This window comes from Parus major, chromosome Z (genome assembly GCF_001522545.3).
Source record: "Parus major isolate Abel chromosome Z, Parus_major1.1, whole genome shotgun sequence".
NCBI lineage: Eukaryota > Metazoa > Chordata > Aves > Passeriformes > Paridae > Parus > Parus major.
Window position 1 is genome coordinate 8,913,746 of NC_031799.1, and position 14,670 is coordinate 8,928,415.

At 61.6% G+C, this 14,670-nt stretch overlaps 1 protein-coding gene across 1 annotated transcript; it reads right to left on the reverse strand.

The window, feature by feature from the left end:
• Positions 1–510: 510 nt before the first annotated feature.
• Positions 511–11,896, reverse strand: NPR2 (natriuretic peptide receptor 2). The gene is made up of 22 exons (XM_015615532.2): positions 11,137–11,896; positions 6,226–6,425; positions 6,028–6,141; positions 5,624–5,759; positions 5,438–5,532; positions 5,224–5,356; positions 5,046–5,130; positions 4,851–4,971; positions 4,305–4,379; positions 4,066–4,143; positions 3,824–3,928; positions 3,489–3,560; positions 3,254–3,413; positions 3,025–3,180; positions 2,777–2,945; positions 2,518–2,664; positions 2,222–2,345; positions 2,026–2,094; positions 1,763–1,937; positions 1,578–1,676; positions 1,388–1,479; positions 511–1,229 (listed from the first exon to the last, which is right to left on the reverse strand). The coding sequence occupies exons 1-22, from the start codon at positions 11,864–11,866 to the stop codon at positions 1,176–1,178; spliced, it is 3,189 nt and encodes a 1,062-aa protein (XP_015471018.1). The 5' UTR covers positions 11,867–11,896; the 3' UTR covers positions 511–1,175.
• Positions 11,897–14,670: the final 2,774 nt, after the last annotated feature.

Genomic DNA, 14,670 nt, shown 5'->3' on the forward strand with positions numbered 1-14,670 from the left:
TGGGAAGCTTTTCAGCCCTGTTGCAAGTCACTGTTGACCCAAAATGCACTGTGGTCTGAAGATTTCCTCCTTAGGCATGAAGGGAGAGCCCCTGGCACAGCCCCATCCCCTGGGACACGTCCCCTCCTGGTGGGCACATGCAGTGGGTGACACACAGCCATTGTTCCAGTCCCCAGGCACAGGTGTGTTCCAGTAAGAGGCGGCAGCAGGGCGGCCAGAGCATGAGCTCAGAGGAACGCACTGCAGCCCTCACGCCAAAGCAAACCCACGGCAGCCCTGCCTTCCCAGCACCGCCCAAGCCCTCAGCAGCCGCTGCTGTGACCGCCCAGCACTGGCTCCCCGTGCCCACACCCTGCCCCTATACCACAGACAGACCCTCGGGATACAATCTCTTGGGATGTCTCAGGCAGCTGTCGCCAGCCTAGGCTGAGTTCCATACTGGGGTCCCCCCCCGGCCTCCCTCCCCACTTGGCATGCTGGGGCAGAGCAAAGTAGAGGCCACAGGACAGATGGATCTGGGGAAGTTTGTATTTGAACAAAATAGTTGCAGCGAGTCCTATATTTACACCTGGAGGAGGGATGGGTATTTACATGACCCGATGGGGTTATATACAGGGGAAGGGAACACTGGGGAGGGGGGGAGCTGCGGCATTGAAGCCTGACCTGGCCAAGGAGTCAGTCTTGGCAGGAATCCCCATTTCCCCCCACCCCAGGGAGGGGTTGACATGGGCACAACTTCTGCTGGGGACCAGGTACTGAAAAGAGACGGCAAAGTGCCCTGCGGGGCAGCCAGGCCCCGGAGAAGCTCAGAGCCAGCTGAGCCACAGGAGAGAGGACAGGGATGGCAGACCTTAGAGGGTGGGGGGGATAGAAGGTCCCTCGGGCTGGATCAGGGCTGGATCACCCCACTCCAGCGGAGGCTGTGGGGAAGGTGGGCTTTGCTGGTGCTGATGGAGGGGGGCAGACGGTGCTGTGGCCGCTGCCCCACCTTGCCCAGGCCCTGCTGAAGCAGGGGGGCTGCAGAGGCAGGTGGATGCAGTGATGGGGGGGGGGGGGGGGGGGGGGGGGGGGGGGGGGGGGGGGGGGGGGGGGGGGGTGGTGCGCCGGTGCATCCTGGAGCACCGGAAAGCACTGGTGGCCAGGGGGCTCTGCCACAGCCACTGGGCTCAAATGTCTTAAGGGTCTTTCCTCTCGCCCAGCAGCCAGTATGTCCGCATCTTCCCCTTGCCCTGGAGGCAGAGGTGAGCAAGTTAGACCCTGCTCGCTCCTGCAGCTGCTTGTCGGGTGTCATCCCCAGCACAAGGGGTTCCAGCCCCAACCCACCTCCCCATCACATTCCTCTGTGGTTGGAAGGGCTGGTACCCCACCAGCATTACTGTGCCCTCACCTTCATTTCTACATCGCCACGCAGCTCCAGCTCAAAGCAGCCAAACTCATCCAGGACTTCTTTGGTGGCAGATGAGACATGGATCTTCAGGGCTGAGTAGCACAGAGGGGAAAGAGAGATATGTCTGGATGCCACAGGAATAGGACACACCCCGTGACTCTGGAGCTGAGCTGCCAGCCCCATGGCTTACCCTGGCCATTGGATTCCATGCGGGATGCGGTGTTCACTGTGTCCCCAAAGAGGCAGTATCGTGGCATCTTCAGACCCACCACTCCAGCGCACACGGGACCTGCAGGCACAGAGGCACTCGGGAATGTTGCAGGATGGGCAGGAGGGTGGGCAGACACCCCCCAGCTGGCTGGCATGGGGGCTCACCGGTGTGTACACCGATGCGCAGGTGGAGCTGGTCATTGGGACGGTGACGGATCTTGAAGGTTTTGACAGCCTCGAGGAGGGCCAAGGCCATGCGGACAATCTCACGGGCATGCAGCTTCCCATTGCGCACAGGCAGCCCAGAAACCACCATGTAGGCATCCCCAATGGTCTCCACCTGTGGGGGCAGGGGGGGCAGATACAATCTGGGCTCCTTGCTGCCTGCCTCACTTCAGGGAGCTGTGCTTGCTCACCACACCACTCACCTTGTAGACATCAAAATTGTCAATAATGGCATCAAAGCAAGTGTAGAGATCATTCAGCAGCATCACAACCTGGATGGAACAAGGGTGTGTGTGCATCTGGGAGTGCACATGTGCCCCAACCCCAGGGATGGCATTGCAAGGCTGTGAGACCTCCACCAGTCCCACAGAGGTGCTGCCCCCCAAGTCCTGCTCTCACCTGCATGGGAGTGCTCTCTGCTGAGAGGGCAGTGAAGCCCACGATGTCACTGAAGTAGATGGTGACACTGTCGAAAGCCTCAGCCCTCACTGTCTCTCCACGCTTCAGCTGCTCTGCCACAGAACTGGCAAGGACAGTGGTCAGCTCCACCCCAAACCCACTGTTCCTCCTGCAACCTTTGCCCCACACCAGCATGGAAAGCTGGCAAGAGACCCCATTCACAGCAGCAGGTGCATGCTGAACCTCTTACCAACCCTCAGACAGACCCACACACCCCCACTATGTCCCTCTCTCACTGGGGCAGAATCTGGTAGAGGAGGTTCTCTGCCTTGCGTTTCTCCTCCAGGTAGGCCTGTGTCCTCTCTTCCACCAGCTTCTCCAGGTTGTTGGCATACTGCTCCATGCGCGACAGCAGGTTGTCCAGGATACTGGTGCTTCCCTCCCTGCCGGGGTGCAGTCAGTTGGCACTGCAGGAAGAGGTGCTCCCCAGCCACCACCCCCATGGCTGTCCCCACTCCCACCCAGGGCCACCGTCCCCACATGCCAACCACCCACTTGTTGAATCTACGGATGAAGATCTTGATCTGACTGAAGTCAGGGCGCTCGGCCGGCTCCTGCGCCCAGCAGCGTTCCATCAGCACGGCCAGCTCCTCGCTGTGCACCCCGATGTCAATGGAGGGACGGAAGAAGGGCTTCTGGCTGTTACGCACCTTCTGCACAATCTCTGCCAGGGTGTGGTCAACAGTGAGCACCAGACCTTCACAGTGGGGCAGGACCTCCACACATGTGCGCTCCATCCTCACCTTTAGGGCTCAGGTCCATGCCCTCGATGTAGAAAGGGCCATTACGCAAAGCAACCTCCTGTACGATGATGCCAAAGCTGTAGACATCAGCCTTCTGCATGCCTGGGGTGGGCAGGTGCCCCTTCTGCAGCAGCTCTGGGGCTGTCCACAGCTTCTCTGGTGGGACAAAGCAATGGTGCAGTGAGACACAGCCACCCCATCCCCCTGGTCCTCCCAGGTAGGCACTCACTGGCATAGAGTGCATGCGTGTCCTCGTTGTCGCTGGGCGAGCGGAAGCTGGCCAGGCCATAGTCAGTGATCTTCAGCACGAAGCGGCTGTCCACCACGCAGTTGGATGACTTGAGGCTGCCGTGATGGCCAATGATGCTGTTGTGCAGGAAGGCCATTCCCTGGGACAGGTGGACACAGTGAAGCTCGTATCTCGCAGGCACCACCCCCATCCCTTCACACCCTCAGCTGGGTACCTTGACAATGTCATTGATGAGGGAGTAGCGAAACATCCAGTCCAGGTTGATGCTCTCGTTCTCCAGGACATCCTGGAGTAGCACATTGAGTAGACGCCACCAAGCACCCAGGTCATGGTGACAGCAGCCTCACCAAGTGCCCAGCTGGAGGGATCTGCAGCACCCACCCCTACCCCTCCACTGTCCTCTGACACCTGCTTGGACAGCTCAGCTGTGAGCCTTATAGCGAGAGCTCAGTAAGCCACCAGCATCCACAGCCCTGCCCACAATGCCCAGCCCAGCTGGGTCACCAGGAATGTCTAAGTGTCACCCGCTGTGTCCCCAAGCCCCGCTACCTGCAAGCTGCCCCGTGGGCAGTACTCGGTGATGATGCAGATGTTGGGGGGGTCGATGCACGCCCCGATGAAGCGTGTCAGGTGGTTGAACTGGATGTCTCGCATCTGCAGTAGAAGTGGACCCAAGACAGTTTTGAGGTCAAAGGGCATGAGCTGCTGCTCCTGCTACTCTCCCACATACCCAGGACCAATCCCTGCACCCCCCCACAGGTTGCCCACCCTGGTGCAGACCCCAAACCTACATGTTTTAGCTCGAAGAGCACCTGCCGCGTCAGCTCAATGCGCTTCTTGTTGATGTGCTTAATGGCCACAACGTTACCCTGGGGTGTTTGGGAAGGGGAAAAGGTCAATGTCCACTGGATGAATTTGCAAAGGGGAGGAGAGTGCCAACATCCTGCAGGATGGAGTGCAACCAAGGGGGAGCACAACAGAGCTGAGGCATTTCAGGGGGAGGGCTCAGCTCCCTGCCTGCTGCACTGACCTTGAAGTGGCCGGTGTTGGCAAAGATCTGGTACTTTCCGTGGGTGGTCATCAAGGAGCCATAGCTGGAGCCACGCTGTGGGAAGGAGGGCATTAGGGAGATGGCTAAGACACCAATGGACCAGGGCAGGGACATCCAAGGTGTGCAGGATGGGCTCTAAGGGTCAGGACAAGCTCTGCATGCTCTGTAGGAAAGGTGAAGACTCTGGGATGAGGCATGGTGCACTGCATGGAGTGTAACACATGGATAAGGTATGTCTGTGTAGGGAGTGGAAGGCAACACAGGGGCTTGATGAAGTGCTGTGCTACACAGTGGATGGATCTATAGTGGCTCTGCAGCGGATGGAAAGTCATGCCAGGGATGGATGGAATAAGTCTCTGTAGGGAATGGAGAGCTATGTAAGGATGAAGAGCTGTGTTGAGGAGAGACACAGTGGGGCTACAGCTCTGTAGGAAACAGGGCCATGTAAGGGATCAACAGGGAGGGGTGTCATGCAGGGAGGGAGGGCAGCACAGGGGTGCCTCAGGGATGGATGGCTTCTCTCACCAGGGACAAGGTGAGCCGGCTGCCCGCTGCCTTGTGGTACCGCTCGGGACTTCCAAACTGCAGCTCATCCCAGCGGATCCTCCAGAGCATGCTGGCAAGCTCCTTCTCCAGCATCAGCTTCCTGAAGCACACATAGGAATCAGGGCCCCATCCCCCCTGCCCTGCCTGCCCACCCATCAAACAGTCCTGGCTGACCTGAAGATAAGGAAGCTGGAGATGCCAAACATGACAAAGGTGAGGCCAGTGCCCAAAGCCACGATGGCCAGCATAGACAGCGGAGCTGCAGGCAAGAGAGGATATGACAGCCAGACTGACATGCAGCCATATGGAAGCTTGCTGGGGTCCAAGGGATGTGGGGATCTAGGACACCCACTTTTATCGCAGGAGGGGTCATCCACATCAAAGACACAGGGAGGGTTGTCCAAGGGGGGAGCCCCCTTCACCCAGGGGATGGGTCGTCCCAGCCAGTGGATTTGCTTCTCCACACCTGAGTAGTGTCCCACCACCTACGGCAGAGAGAGATGAGGCCACCCCCAGACCCCACCATCCCACCCCCCAACCCCAGCCAGGGGGAACCTGGTCTCCACCTCATATTGCCCGGTCTTGGGGTCGCTCATGGCCCATAGGTTGAAGTCAGTGTCCCGGTCATTGTTGCTGTCCATACTCACAAGCCCTGTCACACCTGTGGGAAAATTAAAATGCAGGCAGGACAGGGACTGAATTCCACTGGCCCCACAGCACCCACAAACCAGCTGCCCCCATCCCAGTGTTACCCTGGAACTTGCGGTCCCGCATCTTCTCGATGATGTGGGTGGCATTTTTCTTAGAGCCGCCCTCGCGCAGAGTCTCATTCAGCACCATGGCGTACAGCAGCATCCCATCATAGAAACAGCCCGCCACCAGGTTCATCTGCCAGGGGGAATCTGAGCACACCCACAGCCACGCACACAGGAGCATCCCAGAACCTTCACACCAGGACCACACACCCACCCACGGCCCCATAACCACTCTGGGGCCAACATGCACTCTGCAGGGATGGCAGTGTCTGTGGCTGTTTCCACCAGGGATGACCCCTCTGGCACTTTCTGTGGCTGTCTCACCCTCTGCATCTTGGTGAGGTGCCTCAGACCCATGTCAAGGGACCCCACCACCCCAGCATACAGGGGGACTCACTCACCAAGGAGTAGTTGAGCTGCACCCCAAATTTCTGCTTAGCTCGCAGGATGAGCTGGGTTTGGAAATGCTGGTACTCAGGGTTTTGGGGCTCATAGTAGGTGATCACCAGCACCATCTGCAACCAAGCACAGCACCCTGGTTCACACACTGAGGCCAGGCTGGGGAGGTTTCTGCTGTCAGGCAGGTGGGCGCAGCTCACCTGGAAAGCCTCGCGCAGCCCTGAGTCCTGGCCTGGGCTCTCCTGCCAGGGCTTGAAGGGGTCACGGGCAGAGTCGCCCCGCAGGCTCTCCCCAAAGACGTCCAGGTAGAAGAAGACGTAGTCGCCATTGGTGAGGTTCTCCTGTTGTGCCAGCTGCATGATCTGCCGCAGCATCTCTGGTGGCCCGCAGAGATACACCACTGCCAAAGAGAGGCGGCAGCTTCAGTGGGGCAGGGACACCGCACTGCACACAGCCAGCAATGGGGCAGGTGGGGCAGAGCCACCCCGGGAGCACTCGGTGGCTGCGGGGGGGGATGGAGCAGGCAGATGGGGCAGTGCTTGGCTCACTGCCTCCTGTGACCCATGGCTAGAGCCATGGCCAGACCCACAGCCCTTGCTGGCACAGACCCACTCTTGTCCGATCAATCACCTTGGACTAAGGGGGGAGAGCACAGGGAAAAACTTGCTTGAAATCATGAGGTGGATGCCCCAGGCACAGACCCCACACACCCTGATTCAGCAAAAGCCAGCCAGAGGATGTCTCCCCCCTGCATCAGCTTCCCGGCTGCTCCATGCCAGCCCTAGCCACGGAAGCAGGGGGGCTGGGAGAAGCGGTGCAGCCGTGCGCCGGAGGCCCCTGGGGAACCCGGGCTGTGGAATGGGACAAACCCATGTTTGGGTTCGTGGCCGGCTGTCCGTGCGGCTGGAATGCGCAGGTTCCCAGATTCCAGCACCTTCGGCGGCCGCTAATTGGAAACAGAGCATTTCGCCGGTGTGACCCACACGGCAAGGGGGTGCCCGGGCCCCGTCGGGCTGTCCCACCTGCCCCCACCCTCTGCTGGGGGCTCGGCCAGCCCCCAGGGGATGCCCACCCAAGTGCTGTGTGGGGCCAGCACACGGCTGGCACAGGGCATCACAGGCTGTGGGGACGGGCGCCTAAAAGTGTCTGAACCCCCCCGAGCAGGGGCCCTCCGTGCCCTTGCTGAAGATCCTGACACTGCCTCCTCCCTCCCCCCGGAAAACCAGGGCCCCCGCTCCAGCCAGTCTGGCTGGGAACCCGGGATTGAGCAACGAAGGAGGCGGCGGCAGCGGGTGCTGGAGGAATGTCACGCTTGGGCGCTGGCCCCGACACACAGCTCTTGTGCATGGGGCCCAGAGCCCCGGCCGGACCCGGGCAGTGGGAGGGGGCTGGGGACAGCCGGGAAGCTCCGCGCCCCGGGAAGGGGTCTCTGCTGCTGGAAGGCACCCAGCCACGTATGGCCCCAGCCATGTGGGCAGCAGGGCTGGCAGGGTGACCCACCGCGGCAGTGAGGAAGCCCACAGGTGGGAGAAACCCAGCACAGCTACCTTGGGCACAGGGAATCCACAGCAATGTGGGGAGCTGCTCCTGGGCACGGGGGAGAGGGAAATCGCAGCACCGTGGGCTGTGTGTGAGCAAAATCCTGTTTCAGTGTTTGAAATGGTTCCTTCTGAACGCTGCAATACTTCAAATAAACACTCTTGGCTTCCCCACTTTGCTAGTGCTGCATCAAGTAACGTCCCCAGATTTGTCATCCAGGATGGACAGCTCAGCACCACCCCAACACACAGAGCCTGCAGGTTCCCCCCAGGGACATAGACAGGACTCTCCCCATCCCACTGCAGGCGCCAAGAAAAGGGAGGCAGAGGGGCTGGGGAGCCACAACAGCTGGTGGCAGATGGTGGGACACTGCAGGCAGCCAGCCCCTGCGGCGGCAGCAAAAGCCTGCCTGGTCAAAGGCCACCAAGCAAGGGGATGGACGGCGCCTAGGCGGCTCTCTAGGGATAGGTTGCATGAGCTGTGCAGAAGGAAGGGTCAGTGCTTGGGGCTCTCCCTGAGGCGGGCAGCTGCCTCCAGCTGGCAGCTTCCTGCACGCCAGCAGCACCTTAGGGGACACACGCATGCCCCAGGGGCCGTCAAATGGCCAAGGGCAGCCTCAGCATCCCCCAGGACAAGGGGAATGAAGTTCTGCAAGGCTGGAGTGCATCCAGTACCCTGACATTTATTTAGGGGGTGTCTCTGGTATAGGTGGCAGAGTGCCAGGTCCCAGGAAAGGGGCAGGACCATGAGCATGCAGATGAGGTGGCACAACACTGCTTGACCCCTGCATGATGGAAGATAACCCTGAAATGAGGGCAAATCCCGGGTTCAGGCAGAAAATCCCAGTTTCAAGCAGTCTGACCAGCCCAGGGCACTGCAGCCCAGAGGCTGTCACCCTGGCCCAGGGTGAGTGCAGGGGCAAGGAGCAAATGCACTCCCCTCCAGCAGCACCACCCAGCCATCTCCCCAGGCAGGGCACCTGGGCTTTTTGCAGGCAGATGCTCTGGTAATTCCCTCAACCGCAGCTCTAATTATATCAGTGCTTTTCCAAATGGCAGGAGAGACGTGGGCCCCTGCACGTCGCCCAGGCACCCATGAGAGGGGCAATCCCACCCTCCCCCTCGTGTCCGTTCATTAGACCTGTGAATGTCAAGAACCAGCAGCCCTGGGGATGCACAGAAGGGCAGGGAAGTGGCTTTCTCTAGGAAATATTTACAACTTGGAAGAAGGAAGGTGATGCCAAGAGGGATGATACGTGGTGTTATTGCAGGCCATGGACATGGGTGCAGCTGAACACCCTGCTTCCATCTCCACGCCATTCCATACAGGGGTCCCAACCCCTGGGACAACCTTGCAAGTCCCCAATCCCTGCCCCACACACCTGGGCTAGGAAAGGACCTGTGACCAGCTCTGCAGCCCTGAGCACCCACCTCTGTAGGGCCAAGCATTCAGCGCCACACCCTGGTGCCATCTCTGGGCTGTGGCCAGAGGGGCCCAGACCCTCTCAACATCCCTGCTCGCGGCAGGGGGAATGGAACTAAATGATCTTTAAGGTCCTCTCCAACCCAAGCCTTTCCATGGTTCTGTGATGCTATGACCCCAGCTTAGAAAGCCCTCAGGTCTCTGTCCATGCCTGGCCTTCCCCCCCAGCAGCCACAACCCCCCTGCCTGCACCAGGAGGGATTGATTCCCATTGGGGTGATTTACGGCACCAAGATGGAAACGTTGACAGGAATCACTGATTTCATCCCTTCTCCCTGCAGAGTCCTTTCACCTCATCCCATAAGATGCTCCAAATCCCGCGGCTGGTGATGGCACATGCAAGAGCTCCCATCCCAGTGGCGCAGCCATGGTCTCAGCTTCACTAGCCTCAGTCCTGACCCAGTCCAGCACCCCAGAGTACCTCCCCGCTGCAGCCTGGTCCTGCCAGCCTTGGACACAAGTCCTGCTGGCCCATCTGGCTCCACTTACACTGCCTAGATGTCCTTCCTAATGACACAGCATCTCAGAATCCATTAAGAAGCATTGCAGAGTGGCTGACTCCAGGATTGATACACCCTGCTCATCAATAATGAAAGAGCATCAGGCTGCCCTTGCTCTCCAGCTGCCTCTGTAAGCCCCTCCATTTCCTCCCGCTCCCAATATAGCTGCTCTCCTGGGGCACTCACAAGGCAACAAATTGATTTATCCCTCCATCAGCAGGGTGGGGCTATCATAGCCCCACATCCTGGGGGTGCAGCAGGGACAGGCACAGCCCGGGGTGCCCCGGTGCCATTCTGAGGGTCTCTGCCTGACCACGGCACGGCCACCTAGGTACGTTGGCACTATGTTCTCTAGGTATGTAGCCACAGCTGATGCTGTCCTTCAAAGAGCCACATCCACTGCATCACCTTCAGCCTCCAAGGACATGCCTGGGTCACTGTGATCCTGCTAACACAGAGGGTGGGGTGGTCCCACAGAGTGCCCTTCACAGCATGTGTCCCACCAAGCTGGGGGTCTGCCCTAGCTCTTGCTGGCAAAGGTTGACCAGGCTGGGGGCCTGGAGGGAGATCTCGTGCCCGCTCCTCCTGCTGCATCCTGGCCCCTCCATTGGCACAGGGGGTGGCCCAGTGAGGGGCTCAGGTCCTGTCTTGTCCCCTGTCAACTCACCTCCTATGCAGGTCCTGCTGCTCCTCCAGCCCCACTGTGACAAAATGTGCTCAATCCTCACTGCACCCCTCACAGAGCCCCTTTTGCCCACCCCTGCCTGTGCCCCACACAGGTCCAGCTGTGCCTCCAGCCCCTCCTTGTGTTCCACAGGGGTCCCACTCTTCCTCTGGCTCCTTGCCATGTCCTACCACAGGTGTCACACTGCACCCACGAGTCCCACCAGATCCTTGGTCCCTTGCCGGGCGTCACATGAGTGCCATTTTGCTCTCAACCCCTCACAAGTCCCGTTGTGTCCGCAGACCCTCATGGTGCCCCACAAAGGTGCCACTGTCTCCTTGAGCTGCTGCTGCACCCCACATGATCACACTGCATTCCCATCCCTTTGCTGCGCCACACATGTATCTCACTGCCCTCTCCGACACTTGCTGTGCCCTGTGTGGACCTCCATTGTCCCCTAGCCCCAAACAAGTCCCACTGCCATCCCTGGTCCTTTTTTTTTGTCACACATGCATCCCACCGTGTTCCCAGTCCTTTGCTGTGTCCTGCAGCGGTCCCACTGCATCCCCATCCCCTCTCTGTGCCCCAGATGGTCCTGCTGCTCCCTTAACCCCTTGCTGTACCAAACATGTTATCCACAGTACCCCAGCACCCTTGCTGCACCCCATCCTTCCCCCTACTGTGCCCCAGACGGGTCCAATGCCCCCACACGGATCCCATCACATCCTCAGCCCCTCGCTGTGCCCCGCGGAGGATTTTGCCTCCCACTCTCGGAGCCCTACGCAGATCTCCCAAGGAGAGTCCCCTCCGCTCTCCCTTCCTCCTCCCACTCCCACACCGCCGCCCCCGCTCCCCGGGCGCTCAGCCGGATCGCTCCCGTGGTCATCGTGCCCCCCCCGCAGCCCACGCCGCGCCACCCCACGCACCGCGCCCGTTGGCTTTGATGAAGTGGACGGCGGTGTCGGGGCCGCCCTCCTCGGGGGAGTAGATGTGGACGGTGACGGTGAGGTTGTTGCCATCCTGCAGCTCCTGGTAGACACCCTCGACGGTGAAGTAGTAGGGTCGGTCGTCGGTCTTGCGGTCCACGTAGAGGAGCACGGCGCGGGCGCTCCAGTTGAAGTGCGCGTGGAGGTGGGAGACGAAGGCGCCCAGTTTGGGTGCCGAGGGCCCGGTGCGCACCGTCGTGCTGTACTGCTCCCGTTTGCGGCTGAAACCCGCGGCCACCGCCCCGCCGGTGATGAGGGGCAGCCGCCAGTGAGAGGCGAAGCGCCCCACGGACGCGGCGGGGTACACGCAGCCCGGCCCGAACAGCACGTCGGGGTCGTGGTAGAGCTTCAGGTCCACGGCGTTGAGCGGTGCCACGTACTCGGAGCAGGCGCCCTCCAGCTCCGAGCTCATGAACTCGACGCGCACCGAGAAGGGCCGCGGCAGCAGCGGCGGCTCGCCCCGCTCCAGCGCTTCCAGTGCCAGGCTGAGCGCCGGACCCACGCGCGGCCAAGCCCACGCGTAGCTCACGTTGCGCTCGGGCAGCACCACCGCCACCGTCAAGTTGGCGGGCGCCCCGTCGGAGGTCGCCGCCCGCCGCCCCGCGCCCGTCGGTACCGGCGGCAGCAGCAGCAGCAGCGCCAGCAGCGGCAGCGGCAGCGGCGGAGCCATGGGCCGCGCTGGCTCCTCCGCCCCGGCCGCCGCCCGCCGCTCCGGCGCCCCCGCCGCGCCCCCGCCCCGCCGACCGCCACCGACCGCCCTCCCCCGGGGGGGCGGCGCCGCCGGTCCCCGCCCGGCCGGACGGGCACGGGGATGGGCGGCACCGCGGCGGGGCGGGGGGCGGTGTCCCCGGAGAGGGGGGGCCAGGGGTGGGGCTAGCGGGGAGGGGGGCGCTGGTTGGGGTGGTGGGGGGATGGCGGGGTGTTCGGCGTCTCTGGCTTCCAGGCTGTCGATCCCTAGTTGGGATCCCCAGCGGGGGTTTAGAGAGCGCGGTCCCCAGGTCCGGCGGCTCCTAGTAGGCAGGGACTGAGGAGGGGTTGCCTGTGTTTTAGGGTGTCCGGGAGGGGAGGTGGGGAGGGGGATCCGTGTTCGGGGTGTCCCCAGTGGGCGGGGAACGGAGGGAGGGGTCCTTTGGTTCTGGTGAAGTGCAGTCAGGGGGGATCGGAGAAGAGGGCATCGGTTTGGGACAGGGGACTGGGGTGCTCGGCTTCTGGGTGATGGGGTTGGGGGCAGGCTCGGGGGCCCCATCGGGGGATTAAGGAAGGAAAGTCCCCAGAGCCGGCCGCTCCCAGTGGGCAGGGATTGAGGAAGGGGGTGCGTGGCATCTAGGGTCCTTAAGGGGAATCAGGGAGGGAGTATTAGGGTTTGGAGTTCCCTCACTGAGTGGGGGATTGAGAAAGAGGTACCTGTGTTTGGGGCTATGCAGTCAGAGAGCATCCGGGTTCTAGGGTACCCCAACGACTAGGGCCTGTGGAGGGGATGTCTCGTGCTGGGGGTCCCTAGGGTTTGGAGAAGTCAGTGGGGTGCAGGGGATGTGCATGATGGGGCAAAGGGGAACCCGGGGAGGGGTGCGAGGACGTGAAGGGATACACGGCTGTGGGGTACAGCCAGCTGGAAGGGGAGGGAATATCCTGGGTGTGAGTGTCCTCACAAGGGATTTTTGGGAGGCCTTAAGTTGTGGGATAAAGGAGGAATCAGGCTCTGAGGAGGAGTTTCCTGGGATCTGACTGCCTCCATTAAGGCCAGTGCTTTGGCCCTGCGTATCTCCCCTGGGGGAAGGTGAGCAGGTTGGAGATATCTTCGGGGATTTGGGATGCAGGGAGGCGTCTGGGGAGTTGGACCATGAGAACTGGGATGCCCTGTGGAACCAGATGTCCCTGAGACCCAGTGTGTCTCCCCAGTAATGGAGGGTGCACTGGGACCCGTGCCACAGGGATCTGACTGACACAAATCCTGACGGGACAGGGCGACCTGAGGGGAGGGGATGGCAGGGGGCTAGATGCAACGGGAATGTCACCACGGCAGCTTTTGGGACTTCAGCCCCTCTGCTATGGGACGCCTGTGGGGTGGTGGGGTAGGAGGGTGGACGCCTCCGAGTGAAGCACAGGGGAGCTCTCAGGGCGCAAGGTCTGGCTATGGGGCAATGAGCTTTGCACAAGCTCCCATGGCGCCGTGGGGCTGGGATAACCCGGGCCGAGCGGGGCTGCCGGTCCTCCCGGGGATTTGGGAAGCACCTAAAGGGATGACATGGGCTGCCTTGGGGGGCCGCCCAGCCAGGGGATACACAGAGGTGCCGTGCATTTGTTTCCAGGGCGCTTCGGTGGGGCAAGGGGGCTCAGCGGGGGCAGCATGCCTGCGGTGCATTCCTGGCATTCCCAGCCCGCTGCCTGCTCCCAACGGGCGGGGGTGGGGGGCGATAGAGATTGGAGGGGGGTAGTGGGGGTGGTGCCAGCCCCTGCCCCACGGCTCAGAGCTGTGTGGGGCGGGATGCTTGCGTCGGGGAGACCAGGAGGAGCGCACTGGCTGCACGGCGGCCCCGCAGGGCTTGCCACTGGCCCTTCGAGGTCCTCTGAGGTTCAGATGCGTGAGGGATGCTGCGCTGAGCGGCGGGCAGGGTGTCGCTGTCCCTTCCCAGCATTCTGGGGCAGGCCACCAGAGCAGAGCAGAACCGTGGGCGTGGCACCGCAGGTGGTTTCGGCACAGGTCCTTCCACCTCCGGGGTTGCCGGGAGTCCCTGTCACTGTGCCTCCCATTCCCAGTGCAGGTGTCCCCACCACGAGCGATGCGTGCCTCCCGTCGCACGGTCACAGAGCTCGGCTCACCCGGCCCGGCACAAGCCGGGAGGAAGGGATTGCATTGCTCGCTATAAATATCTCGGTCCAATGTGGTGCGGAGCTGGCAGCGGTGCCTGAGCCGAAGGACGGTGAAATCCAACCGACAGTGATTACATCCAGAAATGAGAAGCTGGAAATATCTGGAAGAGCTTCCCGATGGAGCGTGGGACATGGTGAGGTGGCGATGGTCCCACTGGAGACCACAGTGCCAGCGAAATCACCCCTGCTCACGGGGAACAAGACGGTGGCACACCTCCTACCCTGCAGGTGCCCCCAGCCCTGTGGCTCCTGTCCTGGGCCTCCGGTGGCACAGTCCGGGGGCAAAGGGGACACAGAGGGGCTGGGAACAGACTGAGTGGGAAAAGCCTCCGCCGCGACCTCTCCGGGAGGTGGTGCTGCTCCCGCAGGATCTGCGGCAGGCGGGATGCCGCCAGCAGGGAACGACTCTGGAAAAACAAAATAGAGATATAGGGAAGAAAAGCAGAGGGGATGGAGGGAAGGAGGGAGAAGCTGGTGGGGATTCGCCGCTGGGGGGATGGGGTGGCGAGATGCTTGTGACGGGAAATGTGGGTGCGAGAGAACCCCGTGTGCGCGCGTGTGAGCCACCAGAGGGGGCCCGGCCACCGCCCCGGGGCCGTACAC

Excerpts from the sequence above, each read along its gene's own strand:
- NPR2 (XM_015615532.2), bottom strand. The coding sequence starts at position 11,866 with ATGGCTCCGCCGCTGCCGCTGCCGCTGCTGGCGCTGCTGCTGCTGCTG. Across the intron at positions 5,357-5,437 it reads CCAAGACCGGGCAATATGAG|GTGGTGGGACACTACTCAGG; the intron begins GTGGAGACCAGG and ends TCTCTGCCGTAG. Across the intron at positions 4,972-5,045 it reads TCCAGCTTCCTTATCTTCAG|GAAGCTGATGCTGGAGAAGG; the intron begins GTCAGCCAGGAC and ends TGTGTGCTTCAG.